We start from the raw sequence: 17,055 nt of genomic DNA, 5'->3' as shown, positions 1-17,055 counted from the left end.
GCGCTGTGCTTCCATTTCAGCTTCCATTTGATGGTGCTGTGCCTCCTTTTCAGCTTCCTTGTCAGCCATCAGTTGGCGCTGCGCCTCGATGGCAGCCTCCATCTCAAATTCTGCTCTCTTAACAGCAAGTTAATCAGCTAAAGTATTGGCTGAAGTATTTGAGGACACTCTGATATGTGGGTGGCAATTCTGCTAGTGAAGGAAGTCGCACTTGAGATTGTGGCTCCCCCTAAGGACCTAGCATAGTCTCTCATAAAAAGGTCATTCATTCTCTTTCTTGCTTTAACTTCATCATAATTAGCTGCAGATGAAAGTTCTATCATGAGCTTTACTAAATCTTTAGTGACCGCAGTACATGAGTCCATGTTCTTTACAATATCCTGGGAAGGTGTCGTAAGCGACCGTGGGTTGACATATGCTGCCATAAGCTCTGATTCAGATTCTTCAACCGTCTCTACCATATCACTCAAGTTCCTTTTTATGCTTTCTTGCTTAAGCTTTCTACGAATGTCTTTAAAGTATGATTTCCACCTATCATACACCCAGGCAAACCTTTTCTCTTTTAATGCCGCTTCTTGCTCCAAATTTTCCAGCATCTTTGGGGTCAGTTTTCTCGGACATGATGAACGTCTTAGTTCATCTGTTTGGACTATATTTGTATAGGCAAGACTAATGCTGCATCAGACTCTTCTACCTCAGACAGGTTCCCTTGCTCTTTCCTCTCTACTCTATCTATCTTTGTATCCTCTAACAGTGGCATGGTAATACTAGGCTCAGACATTTTACTTTAAATACAATACTGACAAATGCAGAAATAAATGACTGTCACTTTAAATACAACAGCGATAAATGCAGGCATTAAATGACTTTCCCTTTAAATGCTTTACAGTCCGTGTACTACAAACTGTCCTTTGTTTTTATTTAAAGTCTCTTATTTCTGAACACAAAAAATGTCTCTTTATGCTGAAATAGAAATAGTTGTAATCCGCTCTCCAATATCTTTGTGTAAGGAAAGCTAAAAATCTCAACCGCAGTCAGCCAAAGGTGTTCTCAATGTTAAGTTCTGCAGAGCATCTGCCCCCCTGCTCAGTGTGTTTACTTTTATTTACTCACAAAAGGTGTAAAAGGGGCTGGCCCAAGACAAGGATGCAGGAAGTGATGACATACAGGAAGTGATGACATACAGGAAGTGATGACATAGGAAGACAAGACACCATCATTTGGAATACCCCAGCCAACAAACACATGTATACTATAATCTACCATTACCACTGGAGTGAACTCTATCCATCCTTGCTCAGTGATCAATACCAGATAAAGTTACTATGATCCACATGCAGGTTTATTTACAGGACAGCGTCATTATCTCCAGCGGCTGATCAGGCGCACTAGAGACAACAAACGCACGTTGCTTTCATATATTGTTCTCTTAACAAATGCATCCACGCCAAGCCAATAAATCCGCATCTTGCGCGGGGGCCCTAGCCGGCGTCCATGCATCAGCCAACAAAACACTGCTCTGCTGAACACATCAGTCTCCCCCGGCCCACAGCCCAGTGCTTAGCACATGGACCATTCGCCGACGGAGACCTCTGCGCCCAGCAGCTGTGACAGGACATACACGGGAAGATATCCACTCCAATGGTTTACCTGACACTGAGAGACATGATGACAATATATCAAATACACATCCTAATAAAATTTCCACAACAATGCCAAAGCATATATGCAATGATAAGTAATAAAAGGAAAGCTCTGGCCTTATTCTGAAGAGCAGGATACTGCGATCTGAAGGTTGCTGGAATAAATGTCTGTCTGAAAGGAGACTTGTCTTTTCTTGATATGATGCAATGCTCTGCGCTGACTTGCAATGCTCTGTGCTGACTTGCGATGCTCTGTGCAGACTTGCGATGCTCTGTGCAGACTTGCGCTATCACTTCGCCCTCTGAGAGAAATAGTCCCACTGTGGCAGGCGCAGCGCTATGAAGTGCCTTTTGCGCTGTGGCATTAGAAGATTTCTGATATCTCTGACTTTAGTCTAACCAGACTGTCTATTACTCTGTAATTCCTCTAGCTCCGTTCTATGGAAGCAGTAGCTATAAAGAGCACAAAAAATGCTGGAAATAACTTCTTTATTAACTTCAACTTTTCTTCATATATAACACTGCCGCCTCCGCAGCAGATAGTCCAGGTACAAAACACGTGTTGAAAGGATATCACAAAATGGCGGTATGCATAAGATGGTGCTTCAACTGTTCAATCTTGTCATTCAACATGAAATGGTGGATATATTTCTCTCTTCAGTTTCTGTACTCTCACTTTCTGATCTCTCTGAGAGGTATATCTGAGGTCTAACTAACTGTTTACTTGCAGAATGCAGTTAGCAGTGACTATTTGCAGATTGATTGAGTATGATCCGGTATGGTTGTATGCAATGTGGATTGCAATATGGAATCGGAATGCTTGCAATTGTAGCTTGCAATTTGAAACTTGCAATTGAATTTATATGCAATTGTATGGCTCAGTATGCTTGCAATTTGGTGGAACTGTAAGTAAACACATATATAACTGGTTCAGTATACAGTTCTAATCACAATACTAACAGCATGAACATTATATAACTGTTTTAAATACCTATATTGGCCTCTTGTTCCCATAAAACTCAGCTCTCAGTGGAGTGAATGTCTCTTCAGCTCCTGTCTTTGGTGAATAATGATTCTAGCAGCGGGAGCTGGGGGAATTCCCAGACAGGCTGTGTGTGAGGCTGGCTGTAAGGCCTTTTTCACACTTGCGTTGTCCGGATCCGGCGTGTACTCCACTTGCCGGAATTACACGCCGGATCCGGAAAAACGCAAGTGAACTGAAAGCATTTGAAGACGGATCCGTCTTCAAAATGCTTTCAGTGTTACTATGGCAGCCAGGACGCTATTAAAGTCCTGGTTGCCATAGTAGTAGAGGGGAGCGGGTGAGCGGTATACTTACAGTCCGTGCGGCTCCCTTGGCGCTCCAGAATGACGTCAGAGCGCCCCATGCGCATGGATGACGTGCCATGCGATCACGTGATCCATGCGCTTGGGGCGCCCTGACGTCACTCTGGAGTGCCCCAGGAGCCACACGGACGGTAAGTATGCTGCTCCCCCGCTCCCCACTACACTTTAGCGTCCCGGCAGCCATGGTAACCATTGAGAAAAAGCTAAACGTTGGATCCAATGCAATGCGCCGAAACGACGTTTAGCTTAAGGCCGGATCCGGATCAATGCCTTTCAATGGGCATTAATTCCGGATCTGGCCTTGCGGCAAGTCTTCAGGATTTTTGGCCGGAGCAAAAAGCGCAGCATGCTGCGGTATTTTCTCCGACCAAAAGAACTGAAGACATCCTGATGCATCCTGAACGGATTTCTCTCCATTCAGAATGCATTAGGATAAAACTGATCATGATTCTTCCGGCATAGAGCCCCGACGACGGAACTCTATGCCGGAAGACAAGAACACAGGTGTGAAAGAGCCCTAATTGGTGAAAACTCTTGCGGTGTGAGAAGATGGCTGTGAGTTGTTTAGACTTCTGCCCAGCAACAAAAGATTAACACAATGCTTTCTGCTGTTTCTGCTGCGTCACTGAGCTTACCTTACATTACAAAATGAATCTTAAAGGCATATCTTTTTCTGCTTCTGTGAACACAAAATATAACAGTTATATGACATCCACAACATGAAGTCACGGGAAATAACTCTGCTTTTGTCTCTAACACATATTCATAGGAACTGTATTAAGGCTATTGGCAGGTCTAGCTGTATACACATATAAGCTGCACTAGCAACCTAGGACAGGACCTAGCTGGCCAGCTACAGGCACTGAATTACCACCATTCTAAAATATAACCTTTAATTGTATTTAAATAAAAGTCAATACACCCTTATCTATACAGAAATTAGAAAATAAGTAAATACAAAAAAGAAATCAAAAAAATCAAAAAGTAAGGTCTGATGGTATAACCCGTCTAAGGCTGATAGGGAGGTGGTAGAGCAGTTGTGTTGGGCCTATAGGGAAAAAAGTCCCTGATGCTGGCCCTGATGTAGATGATCCTGCCTATATACGGAATAGCCGCCCTGATAAGGGCGATCCCGTCTCTCGTACCTCCTAAAAACCCTAAAGAACCCTAGCGGGAGAAGGGACACAAGAATTAATAAACTTGATAGAAGACCTATACTAAGGTACACAAAATAATAAATAGAAAAAGTACCCGAGAAGATTAAATGTGGCAGTCATCAATCCAAAAGAAAAGGTGAATATATATAAGGTAATAAAAAAGTCCAATACCGTCCCTACGCGTTTCGCCTGGTTGTTGTCAGGCTCATCAGGGGACAAAATTGCTCACGGAGAACCGACACCAAAAGGTACTAAAGTAATATTATGTACAAGAAAATTTATTTTTGATTTTTTGAGCTATTTTAGATAATAACAATATAAACCGCTGGCTCTAATAAGAATAGTGACACCTGTCAGTAAGATAACAGAATATTTGATACAGGGGATCCCTAAGTAGCCGGTGGTGGATCGAGAGGTGGGGGTCTGGATTGATGAACTCTACAGATCCCCAATTCTCAAGAATTCCAGAGAGTGGCTACGTGACGGTATATCATTTTATATATATAATGTATAATCCGAATAAAGGTCCCCCTGACTAGCTGCAAATTGGTTATAATGATAAGAGCGGACACCACACATAGAGAGTCTGGACAAAAATAGGTAATTAAACCAAGATGTGGTATAGGCGATGTGCAGTAGGTACCATAGAAAGTAGCTATTTAGATTATAGCAGTGCAAGATAACAGGCAAACAGTGCTATTAAAGCACATGGTACTTGCGTTCCCCTAAACGATTAGGGGTCCATATGTCGAGTCCATGGATGAGGAAGCCAGAGTCAGATGGGATGTTGAGGTGGCGCTCAGGTGGTGATATGCGGCAGGTAGCAGGGAAATACTGACGTGATTACCTATATATAGGATACTTCCGGGTATCGGGGAGGCCAGGCGTCCACGTGATGGATGTGACGTGGGGCGTGCTACGTAACATGCCCCCACGTGACCGGGAGAATGACGCGGCCGTACATGTGACCTAGTGTGTGGGTCACGTGACGGGTAACAGGGAGGCCGGGCGCCCACGTGATCGGTGTGACGCGAGGCCTCCTACGTCAGATGCCCCCACGTGACCGGGAGGACGTGATCTGGTGAGGTCACTGTACTGGTCACGTGAGGTGGGCGGAGCATAGGGGCCGTGATGGCTGATTGCAGTAGCCATCATTAATGAACAGTATCAAAATGTGAGTGAATTTGATATGGGTAAGGGAGATGGTGGGGAACATAATTAATGTCTCCTAAAGGGAAATAAGTTAATACCGGGATGATGGCAGAGAGAGCCGGGGATCGGAATACACAGAATACTGGAAGTGTATCAAATATAGGTGTATGCATCCACGATGGATACATTAATAATAGATAGCCAGGGATTAGTTGATAAGGGGTGACCAACTATTGAATAAATAATTGAGGATCAGGTGTGGAGGAGTTAATCTCCCAGTCAACATACGTTGTGCTAGATAAAAGATAAATTGATCCTATCAGATAGGAGGCCTCAAATAAAGCACGCATAATCTATGTTTTCGTTTAGTCCAGATGGTGCCACAGTGTTTAGTCTGAAGATCCATCTGGACTCTTTCTGTTTTAATAATTTATCTATATCCCCACCTCGCTTAGACATCTTTAGGACTTCAATCATGAAGAAATGAATGCTTTTAGTGGACCCTGCATGACTCATCCACATGTGTCTGGATATCGGTTTGTCTCGTTTGTTTCGGATATCTCCGATATGTTCAAGAATCCGTTTTTTAAAAATTCTTTTGGTCTTGCCTATATACTTGAGTCCACAGTCACATTGAGCCATGTAGATTATCCCAGCAGTGGCGTAGCGTGGGTTGCCAGCACCCGGGGCGAGCCATTTATTGCGCCCCCCCTCCCAACCTGTGGACACGCCCCTTTTACAGATAATGTAGTAGACCTATGTAACACCACAGATAACATGGTGGTAACTCTCTAAGTACAGATGATGTAGTAGATGGGTATAAGGCCCCAGAATTCAGAACACACACACAGTGTGACCTGAAGTCTGGGGCCAGGATGCGGCAGGGTGGGCCAAATTCTCAATCCACCCCCCCAACCCTACCGTGAAACAAATATGTGTTTGGACATTACATACATCACTACAAAATATACAGGAGAATACAGCACCACATACCTCATCCATCCAGTGACGTCTCCTGTGATGTAGACTTTCCTCAGCGTCTTCATTCGGAGATAAGACCGCCATGACACCTTCTTTCAGCCGCGTCTCATCTCTGCAGAGTTTTATTATTATTAGTTATTTTTATATATAATGGCCCCCTCTGTATAATATATAATGGCCCCTCTGTAATATTAGGATATATAATGGGCCATTATATATCCTAATAATACGGAGGGGGCCATTATATATTATAATAATACAGGGGGGGTCATTATATATAGTAATTATACAGAGGGGCCATTTTATATATAATAATAATACAGAGGAGGCCATTATATATCCTAATATTACAGAGGGGTCATTATATATAATAATTATACAGAGGGGCCATTTTATATATAATAATAATACAGAGGGGGCCATTATATATCCTAATATTACAGAGGGGTCACTATATATAATATACAAGGGGGGCATTATATATTATAGTTATACAGAGGGACCATAATATATAATAATTATACAAGGGGGCCATAATATATTCTACAGGGGGCCATTATATATTATAGTTATACAGAGGGGCCATAATAAATGATAATTATACAAAGGTGCATTATATATTATACAGAGGGGCCATTTATATATAATAATTATACAAGGGGCCATTATATATTATACATAGGGGCCATTATATATTATAATTATACAGAGAGGCTATTGATAATGGGCCCTCTGTATAATTCTAATATACTGTATAATGGCCCCCCTGTATAATTATAATATATAATGGCCCCCCTGTATAATTATTATATATAATGGCCCCTCTGTATAATATATAACGGCCCCTTGTATAATTATTATATATTATGGCCCCACAGTATAACTATAAATTATAGTTATACAGTGGGGCCATAATATTTACGGTAATAATTATACAGGGGGGCCATTATATATTAGAATTATACAGAGGGCCCATTATTAATAGCCTCTGTATAATTATAATATATAATGGCCCCTATGTATAATTAATGATGGCCCCCTTATATAATTATTATATATTATGGCCCCAATGTATACCTAGAAGCTGCCACATCAGAACCATGAATGCCAGACTGCCACACCACCTATTTGGCCTGGCAGAGATCTGGCACTTCACTCATTGATTTATTACCATTATTATTGCATGCTGCTCAGTCTGGCTAAGGCTACTTTCACACTAGCGCTTGATGGGATCCGTTCTGAACGGATCCGATCATATTAATGCAGACGGAGGCTCCGTTCAGTACGGATCCGTCTGCATTAATAACTTAGAAAAATTTCGCAAGTGCGCAAGTAGCCTGCGCGGATCCGTTCAGACTTTCAATGTAAAGTCAATGGGGGACGGATCCGCTTGAAGATTGAGCCATATTGTGGCATCTTCAAACGGATCCGTCCCCATTGACTTACATTGTAAGTCTGGACGGATCCGCACGCCTCCGCACGGCCAGGCGGACACCCGAACGCTGCAAGCAGCGTTCAGCTGTCCGCCTGTCCGTGCGGAGCGGAGGCTGAACGCCGCCAGACTGATGCAGTCTGAGCGGATCCGCTCCATTCAGACTGCATCAGGGCTGGACGGCTGCGTTCGGGTCCGCTCGTGAGCCCCTTCAAACGGAGCTCACGAGCGGACCGACGAACGCTAGTGTGAAAGTAGCCTTACATGGCCACCCAACTTAATCACTACACGTCACTACTAGTGCCACTAACTCCCTTTCTACCTCTGCTCTGTAGTAGTCTCAGTCTGGACTGGACTCCACTCTGTCACTCTGGACTCTTCTAGGGCGGCTCAGGGCTCACTCATCAGACTCAACAGTTCTTTGTCTTCTTGACTGGAGTCTGGAGTGACTGTGTGTGACACAGTGCCCACTGCTGCTAGTCACACTGCTGCTGTGAGTGACTCTGACTGCCGCGGCGCCGCCTCCTGCTCCTGCCTCCTGGCAATCTTCTGCTGGCTCTGGCTCCCGCGCTCCGCACTGTGTTTCCCGCCTGGAAAGTGGGCGGAGCCGGAGGGAGCCAGGCCAGCGGCCAGCCTAATGACATCACCCACTAGCACTAGGAGAAGGAGGCGGCGAGGAGAAGGAGGCGGCGAGGAGAAGGAGGCGGTGCCAGCTGCCAATCATGTATGTAATGACTCTAGCTGCTAGTGTAAGTAGTGCGCCCGCCGCGACCGCACAAATCATGAATGAATCATGATCTGCATCAGGGCGGCAGGGCCGGGCGGGCGCGCACTAAACAGCTGAGCTCTCTGGCCGGCCGTTGCGCCGCATGCCACAACGGCGCAACGCAACCTGAAAAAAAACTTAAAACTTACATTATAAAATCTTTCAGCCGGCGCCGGAGCGCCCCCCTGCAGTTTGGCGCCCGGGGCAACGGCCCCCCTGGCCCCCCCCACGCTACGCCCCTGTATCCCAGCTGTGTTACAATTTGCAAAACTGCGAGGATAGAATGTCTGATCACCTAGGCTATTCATGAATGTTTTACCGGGGACTATATACATGCATGCCTTGCATTTACCGCACTTAAAAGTGCCCACTTGTCTGTTAGACAGCCATGCCTTCTTTTCTGGGGGCTCAAAGTGACTGTGGACCAAGGTGTCACCTATATTGCGTCCGCGTCTATAGGTGATTGCCGGATTATCCGGTAGGACCTGTGTAAGATCAGGGTCGGTCTTCAGAAGAGACCAATATCGATTTAGGATGTCTCGAATTTGTCTTGATTCTGAGTCAAAGGTGCCGATGATTCTAATTAGATCCTGAGGGGCTGGTTTTTTAGGGTTTGGTTGAAGGAGGGTGGTACGGTCCTTAGAGTTAGCCCAGTCCCATGCCTCAAAAAGACAGGGGTCAGGATAGCCCCTTTGTTTGAAGCGATCAAAGAGTTTAGATGCTTCATGCGAGAAGTTTTGACTATTGGAACAGTTCCTTCGAACTCTTAGGAATTGGCCTTTTGGAATGCCCCTCTTAAGGGGAGTGGGGTGAAAACTTTCCCAGCGTAGAAGGCTGTTGGTTGAAGTCTTCTTCCTAAAGAGGGTGGTTTTGATGTAATTACGTTGATCTCTTGCCAGACAGACATCCAAAAAATTGATGGTATTGGGGTGCATTTCAAAGGTGAAGAACAGTCCAATGTGGTTTGAGTTCAGGGTGTCCATGAATTGTTGAAATTGACAAGCTGTACCTGACCAGAGTAGTAAAATGTCATCTATATATCTGGACCATAAAGAGATGAATCTGGTCCAGGATGACATCGATTCAGAGAAGACGACCGTGTCCTCCCACCAGCCCAGGAGCAGATTGGCATATGTCGGTGCACAGGGGCTACCCATTGCAGTGCCCCTGAGCTGGTGGTAGAAGCGGCCCTCAAATATGAAATAGTTGTGTGTAAGCACAAAATTGAGGAGTTGGAGGGTAAATTGATTGTGTCGGTATAGATCCGTAGACCTGGAATCCAGATAGTGTTTTACTGCTGCTAAACCCTTGTTATGTGGGATAGAAGTATATAGTGCTTCTACATCTATTGATGCAAACCAGCTGTCAGGTTCTATAGTGACTCCTTCGACTCTTTTTAGTAGATCAGTCGTGTCTCGTAGGTAAGAGGGGAGTGTTGACACGAATGGACGTAAGATTTTGTCTATGTAAATGCCAGAGTGGTGTGTAAGGCTCTCAATTCCCGATACTATGGGACGTCCTTTAAGGGGGCGTGTCTCCTTGTGTATTTTTGGAAGCCCATAGAACGTGGCTATTTTCGGTGTGACATTTAATAGATATTCATATTCCTTTCGGTCTATACATCTGTTGTCCAGACCCTCTCTCAATAGCTGGGAGAGTTCGGTCTGGAAAGCCTCAGTGGGGTCACCCCTGAGGACTGCGTAGCTATTTTTATCAGAGACCAGGGAGAGGCACATATCTCTATATTGCTGTACCGAGAGGATAACAATGTTCCCCCCCTTATCGGAGGGTTTGATAACAATGTCCCTATTAGTTTTTAGGTTATGCAATGCTGTTATTTCTGCCCGAGTGTAGTTTTTATTATCAGGGGTAGTGTATCCTATTTTCTCCAGATCTCGTGTGACCGACTTAAGGAAGATATCTATATTGGCATCATTCAAGGTTTTGGGTGGCATTTTAGAGCTTTTCTTTCTCAAGGTGGTAAAGGGACCCTGTCCCCTTGGTCGCTCATTCTCTTCTAGAAGACCTACGAGATTATCAATGTCCTCTAGGTCCCCCATTTCCACACCTAATTCCTGGCATCTCTTCTGATCTACTGTTGCAAAGATCTTGTGCCAACGTAATTTCCTGGTAAATAGTTGTATATCTTTGATCCAGTCAAAACAGTCAAATCTGGTTGTTGGTACATATGTGAGTCCCTTTCTTAGTATGGATGTCTCGTCTTCAGAAAGAATTTTCCCTGATAAGTTAATGATTAAGGTGTTTTCTGTGGTGGAGTTCTCTATTTTTTGTTTATGGGGGGTAGTGGACGATCCCTCAATCCATGCGGGTTTGATGGAGGTGGGCCTAAAAAAACCCCGTTGGTTGTGGTCATAGGTAAAGAAGACAGGTTTGAGGTAGCAGAGGAGGATGAGGATCCTGATATATGACCATCCTGTTCTAGTTGTTCCTGGTTGGTCCGGGCTCCATTTATCAATCCTCCTCTGATCTGTTGGCCCCATGGTCTGGGTGGGTTACCACTAGTGTATTGGTCGTTTTTTGTATTTACTTATTTTCTAATTTCTGTATAGATAAGGGTGTATTGACTTTTATTTAAATACAATTAAAGGTTATATTTTAGAATGGTGGTAATTCTGTGACTCCCTGATATATAACCTCATTCTACTACTGATTCCCCTGAACAGGATTATGTTCAAACTGTGAATGCAGCTACAGGCACTGTGCAGTGATGAGAGGGGCACACTGGTTACTCCCTTTGGGGAAAACTCTGGTTCTAGGGTTCTCCTGTCTGAGGGCGGTGGAGGTGCCCTTGATTTAGCTGTTTTACAGTGTGAGGCAGGGTCCCAGTAGCTGTGACACCAGCACCTTGCGGTGAAAATGCAGTGTGGTATAATGATGAGACCAGTGCTGGTATAACAGATCCACAGCACTTTACTGAAGCCATTCAGCAGGTGATTCACACAAGCTCTATTCACATGAAATGCAGGCTTTACAGGCGATTCCAGTGGTTCCCAGAGGTTGTATATGGAGGCTAGCTTCTCTCTCTCTGTAAGGCTGGGTATATGGAGGCTAGCTTCTCTCTCTGTAAGACTGGGTATATGGAGGCTAGCTTCTCTCTCTGTAAGGCTGGGTATATGGAGGCTAGCTTCTCTCTCTGTAAGACTGGGTATATGGAGGCTAGCTTCTCTCTCTGTAAGGCTGGGTATATGGAGGCTAGCTTCTTTCTCTATAAGACTGGGTATATGGAGGCTAGCTTCTCTCTCTTTAAGGCTGGGTATATGGAGGCTAGCTTCTCTCTCTGTAAGGCTGGGTATATGGAGGCTAGCTTCTCTCTCTGTAAGGCTGGGTATATGGAGGCTAGCTTCTCTCTCTATAAGACTGGGTATATGGAGGCTAGCTTCTCTCTCTGTAAGGCTGGGTATATGGAGGCTAGCTTCTCTCTCTGTAAGGCTGGGTATATGGAGGCTAGCTTCTCTCTCTGTAAGGCTGGGTATATGGAGGCTAGCTTCTCTCTCTGTAAGGCTGGGTATATTGAGGCTAGCTTCTCTCTCTCTATTAGACTTGTCAATCTCTCCTTCACTTTCTCTATCATCAGATATATAAGTGTATGATATCCACAGGATCCTCAGAGGAATACAGTCTCTAAACAGGGGCCCTCCTGTCCTTTGGTTATGTCGGGCAGCTTGTAGCTTACATTGTTTCCACCACATTCAGAGGAGGCTGTAGCCAGATTAGCAGCCATTGCCTTCTTTGTCACAGTCCTCAATCCCTTTCTGTTGTTTTAATCTTCTGTAGATCTTCTCCTTCTCAGGGTGGCACATAAGAAATTGGTGGGCTCTAAGGGGAGTCTCCAGGAGCTGCTCCTCACCACTCTTAGGTGCTCTCTCCTAGCAGGCAGCCATTATCTCCAGAAAATTCCTCCTAGAGAGGATGGGTGGAGCCAGCCCCGACTTACCTCATGTGACCTCCCACTCCCTAAACAACCTTCTGGGATTTGTAGTACATGCACATAATACATAAAATACAGTGATATTAAAGGGGTTATCCCAGTAAAAATGTTTGTTCTTTGTATGTATCTAACTAATGAACTGTAAGGGGTTTACAATAACTTACTTCATCTGCAGTGGCCCTTTTCTCAGATTTTACTGACCTGTTTCATGCACAAGCCTGAGGAGCAGGTCTGTGTCTGTGCACCACGTGTTGCTGCTCTCTGGAAGGGATGGTAAGGCATGGTGCACCCCAATGGGACATAAGTCCAGAGAGTTAGGGTCTTCAGTAAACCAGGGCGCTTCTTTTCTGGAGGAATTCAGGTGCAAAACAATACAGACGAGGCATAGGGCTGGCTTCTCCAGTCGGCTTCTCCAGTCTCCTCCCTGGCAGAAGAAGGGTTTGATGCTGAGGAAAGGCCTGAGCTAGCTGTCCCTCTCTCTCAGAAGGCTGGTATCCTGGTCCAAAGCTGGTGATCCAGGGTCTGTGGCAGAGTATCCCTGTCTCAGTGTCTTCTTCTGGTCACTCAGTAGACTGGCAGAGTCTCCCCTCCAAGCACTGGTCCCTAACTGCAGCACACTAGGGGCTCTGACTGCTCTCCTTATATACAGTTTTAGCTAGACTAGAACCTTCTAATTCAAAGTCCTAACAGTCTGTCAGTATTCATTAACCCTTTCCACAAAGCCATGTAAACACAGTGATAATGAACAGGATATATATATGTTACAACATACAAAATGCAGTGACACAGTACAGGGAGTGCAGAATTATTAGGCAAGTTGTATTTTTGAGGATTAATTTTATTATTGAACAACAACCATGTTCTCAATGAACCCAAAAAACTCATTAATATCAAAGCTGAATATTTTTGGAAGTAGTTTTTAGTTTGTTTTTAGTTTTAGCTATTTTAGGGGGATATCTGTGTGTGCAGGTGACTATTACTGTGCATAATTATTAGGCAACTTAACAAAAAACAAATATATACCCATTTCAATTATTTATTTTTACCAGTGAAACCAATATAACATCTCAACATTCACAAATATACATTTCTGACATTCAAAAACAAAACAAAAACAGATCCGTGACCAATATAGCCACCTTTCTTTGCAAGGACACTCAGAAGCCGCCATCCATGGATTCTGTCAGTGTTTTGATCTGTTCACCATCCACATTGCGTGCAGCAGCAACCACAGCCTCCCAGACACTGTTCAGAGAGGTGGACTGTTTTCCCTCCTTGTAAATCTCACATTTGATGATGGACCACAGGTTCTCAATGGGGTTCAGATCAGGTGAACAAGGAGGCCATGTCATTAGATTTTCTTCTTTTATACCCTTCCTTGCCAGCCACGCTGTGGAGTACTTGGACGCGTGTGATGGAGCATTGTCCTGCATGAAAATCATGTTTTTCTTACCTTGCAGACTTCTTCCTGTACCACTGCTTGAAGAAGGTGTCTTCCAGAAACTGGCAGTAGGACTGGGAGTTGAGCTTGACTCCATCCTCACCTTAAAAAGGCCCCACAAGCGCATCTTTGATGATACCAGCCCAAACCAGTACTCCACCTCCACCTTGCTGGCGTCTGAGTCGGACTGGAGCTCTCTGCCCTTTACCAATCCAGCCACGGGTCCATCCATCTGGCCCATAAAGACTCACTCTCATTTCATCAGTCCATAAAACCTTAGAAAAATCAGTCTTGAGATATTTCTTGGCCCAGTCTTGACGTTTCAGCTTGTGTGTCTTGTTCAGTGGTGGTCGTCTTTCTGCCTTTCTTACCTTGGCCATGTCTCTGAGTATTGCACACCTTGTGCTTTTGGGCACTCCAGTGATGTTGCAGCTCTGAAATATGGCCAAACTGGTGGCAAGTGGCATCTTGGCAGCTGCACGCTTGACTTTTCTCAGTTCATGGGCAGTTATTTTGCGCCTTGGTTTTTCCACACGCTTCTTGCGACCCTGTTGACTATTTTGAATGAAACGCTTGATTGTTCGATGATCGCGCTTCAGAAGCTTTGCAATTTTAAGAGTGCTGCATCCCTCTGCAAGATATCTCACTATTTCTGACTTTTCTGAGCCTGTCAAGTCCTTCTTTTGACCCATTTTGCCAAAGGAAAGGAAGTTGCCTAATAATTATGCACACCTGATATAGGGTGTTGATGTCATTAGACCACACCCCTTCTCATTACAGAGATGCACATCACCTAATATGCTTAATTGGTAGTAGGCTTTCGAGCCTATACAGCTTGGAGTAAGACAACCTGCAGAAAGAGGATGATGGGGTCAAAATACTCATTTGCCTAATAATTCTGCACTCACTGTATTATACAGTGCACGTTAACCCTTTCAAGTGAAATAAAGTAAGAAGTTTATAACTTTGCATAGGGGAAATAGGCAAATGTCCACAAATGTCCAAGCATCAAAGTACCCCCGCTCCAGAGCACTACACTATCACTGTGCTGGCCACGCCCCCATTTACTGCCATCACTGTGCTGGCCATGCCCCACTGCACTGACTGCTGCACTCTGCCCAGTGTCTCCCTCCCACTGGATTCTTCAGGAATGTGTAACCCCTTCTACCATCAGCATCACAGACTTAGGGCAGGAGGCTTTGCTGAGCAGCTGCAGGCAGTGAAGAGACAAATGCTGGGCTCGGGATCTTCCCTCCTCCACAGGAGCTTACAGACTGAAGGAGTTCTGCACAGAATTGCACAAGAACAGGTAAGGGGAAGATCCTGTGTGTATCAGCAGTGTCATTATACAGCTGGGACTTGTAGTCCTACACATACAACACGCTGCTGAGTCTCCCAGCAATCAGACGTTGCACTCAGGGCAGTACTTTTATTCATTCCCTTTGCGGAGCGGGAGAGGGGGGGGGGCACAAATATCCATGAGAAAAACCTCAGAGGTTGTTGTTATTGCAGGTAAACAAAGGCCAGAACCAGGGAAATGAGGAAAAATATATTTTTTTGCCTAAAACCTGCTTAGCTTAGTTGACCAGATTTGCACTGTTATATATATTTTTTATACCTCGGGGAACCCCTTTAACACTTTCAATGCTTTGAAGCGTATTTCAGGACACTGTAATATTGCCTAAAATGCTGAAGAGTGCGTTTCATCTGGAACTTTCTGCCTCAGATCATTTCATCTTCAACTTGCTAAGGCTACTTTCACACTCGCGTATTGCGCAGATCTGTTCAGATCATACGACCGTCTGCATCCGTTCAGAACGGATCCGTTTGTATTATCTGTAACATAGCCAAGACGTCTTGAACACCATTGAAAGTCAATGGAGGACGGATCCGTTTTCTATTGTGCCAGACTGTGTCAGTGAAAACGGATCCGTCCCCATTGACTTACATTGTGTGTCAGGATGGATCAGTTTGGCTCAGTTTCGTCAGACGGACACCAAAACGCTGCAAGCAGCCTCCAGAGCGGAATGGAGACGGAACGGAGACAAACTGATGAATTCTGAGCGGATCCTTTTCCATTCAGAATGCATTAGGGCAAAACTGATCCATTTTGGACGCTGAGCCCTGAACGGATCTCAGAAACGGAAACCAAAACGCCAGTGTGAGAGGAGCTTAAATTGGTCACAGTAAGGGCTCATGCACACGACAGTATTTTGCGTTCAGTATACTGCCCGTTTTTTTAGTTCAGTATGTGGTACATATACTGAACCATTAATTTCAATGGTTCAGCAAAAAAAACGGAAGTGTCTCCGTGTGCATTCCGTTTCAGTATTTCCGTAACGTGAAAAAATAGAACATGTCCTATTCTTGTCCGCAAATCAAGGTGCTTGGCTCCATTCAAGTCAATAGGTCCGCAAAAAAAACAGAACACATACGGAAATGCATCTGTATGTCTTCCGTATCCGTTCCGTTTTTGCTGAACCATCTATTGGAAATGTTATGCCCAGCCCAATTTTTTCTATGTAATTACTGTATACTGTATATGGCATACGGAAAAACGGAACAGAAAAATGGAAAGGAAATGGAGACCCAACGGAAAAAAAACGGAACAACGGATCCATAAAAAACAGACCGCAAAACACTGAAAAAGCCATACTGTCGTGTGCATGAGCCCTAAGGGTGAGTTCACATCACCATTTAGCTCTTCGTTCTTCTCAGGATCCAGTAAAAAAACAAGATCTAGAAAAAAAAAAAAATGATCCTGTTGCTTCAGTTATGCATAGGATTGCAACTGATCCGTTTTTTTACAGGATCCAGTAAAAAAAACGGATCCTGTCATATCAGTTGTCAGCCATTTCCGACTGAAATATGCTTTTTAAACAGAAACAAAAGTGCTGCATTCAGGACTTTTTTCCCCATCTAAAAAACGGATCTCAGACCAAAATGGCTCAAATGGATGACAACTGATGCAACAGGATCCGTTTTTTTACAGGATCCTGTTTATTTTTCTCTCTCTTCTTCTGATGGATCAGAGGAACGGAAAGCAAAACGGTGATGTGAACAAGTCATAACAGGTGTCCATGCCGATGTAATATTATAACAGTTATACGCAGTAATATAGTATTATTACAGACACAGTATATAGTATTATCACAGACACAGTATATAGTATTATTACATACACAGT

At 44.3% G+C, this 17,055-nt stretch overlaps 1 protein-coding gene across 9 annotated transcripts in view; it reads left to right on the top strand.

Moving 5' to 3' along the window:
• The window catches only part of LOC122922900 (natural cytotoxicity triggering receptor 3-like), a 136,906-nt gene that overhangs the window by 98,892 nt on the left and 20,959 nt on the right, over window positions 1-17,055 (top strand). Inside the window, exon 7 of one of the 9 annotated variants that reach the window (XM_044273667.1) lies at window positions 1,119-1,155. The exons of the other annotated variants lie outside the window; for them this stretch is intronic. Coding sequence (XP_044129602.1) covers window positions 1,119-1,124 — 6 coding nt within the window. The 3' untranslated portion in view covers window positions 1,125-1,155. Of the gene's footprint in view, window positions 1-1,118; window positions 1,156-17,055 lie in introns of those variants that run through there. 9 annotated transcript variants of the gene reach the window in all.

This window comes from Bufo gargarizans, unplaced genomic scaffold (genome assembly GCF_014858855.1).
Source record: "Bufo gargarizans isolate SCDJY-AF-19 unplaced genomic scaffold, ASM1485885v1 original_scaffold_1028_pilon, whole genome shotgun sequence".
Classification (NCBI taxonomy): Eukaryota; Metazoa; Chordata; class Amphibia; order Anura; family Bufonidae; genus Bufo; species Bufo gargarizans.
The sequence above is the reverse complement of the archived record's forward strand: the minus strand, read 5'-3'. Positions and strand labels throughout refer to the sequence as shown.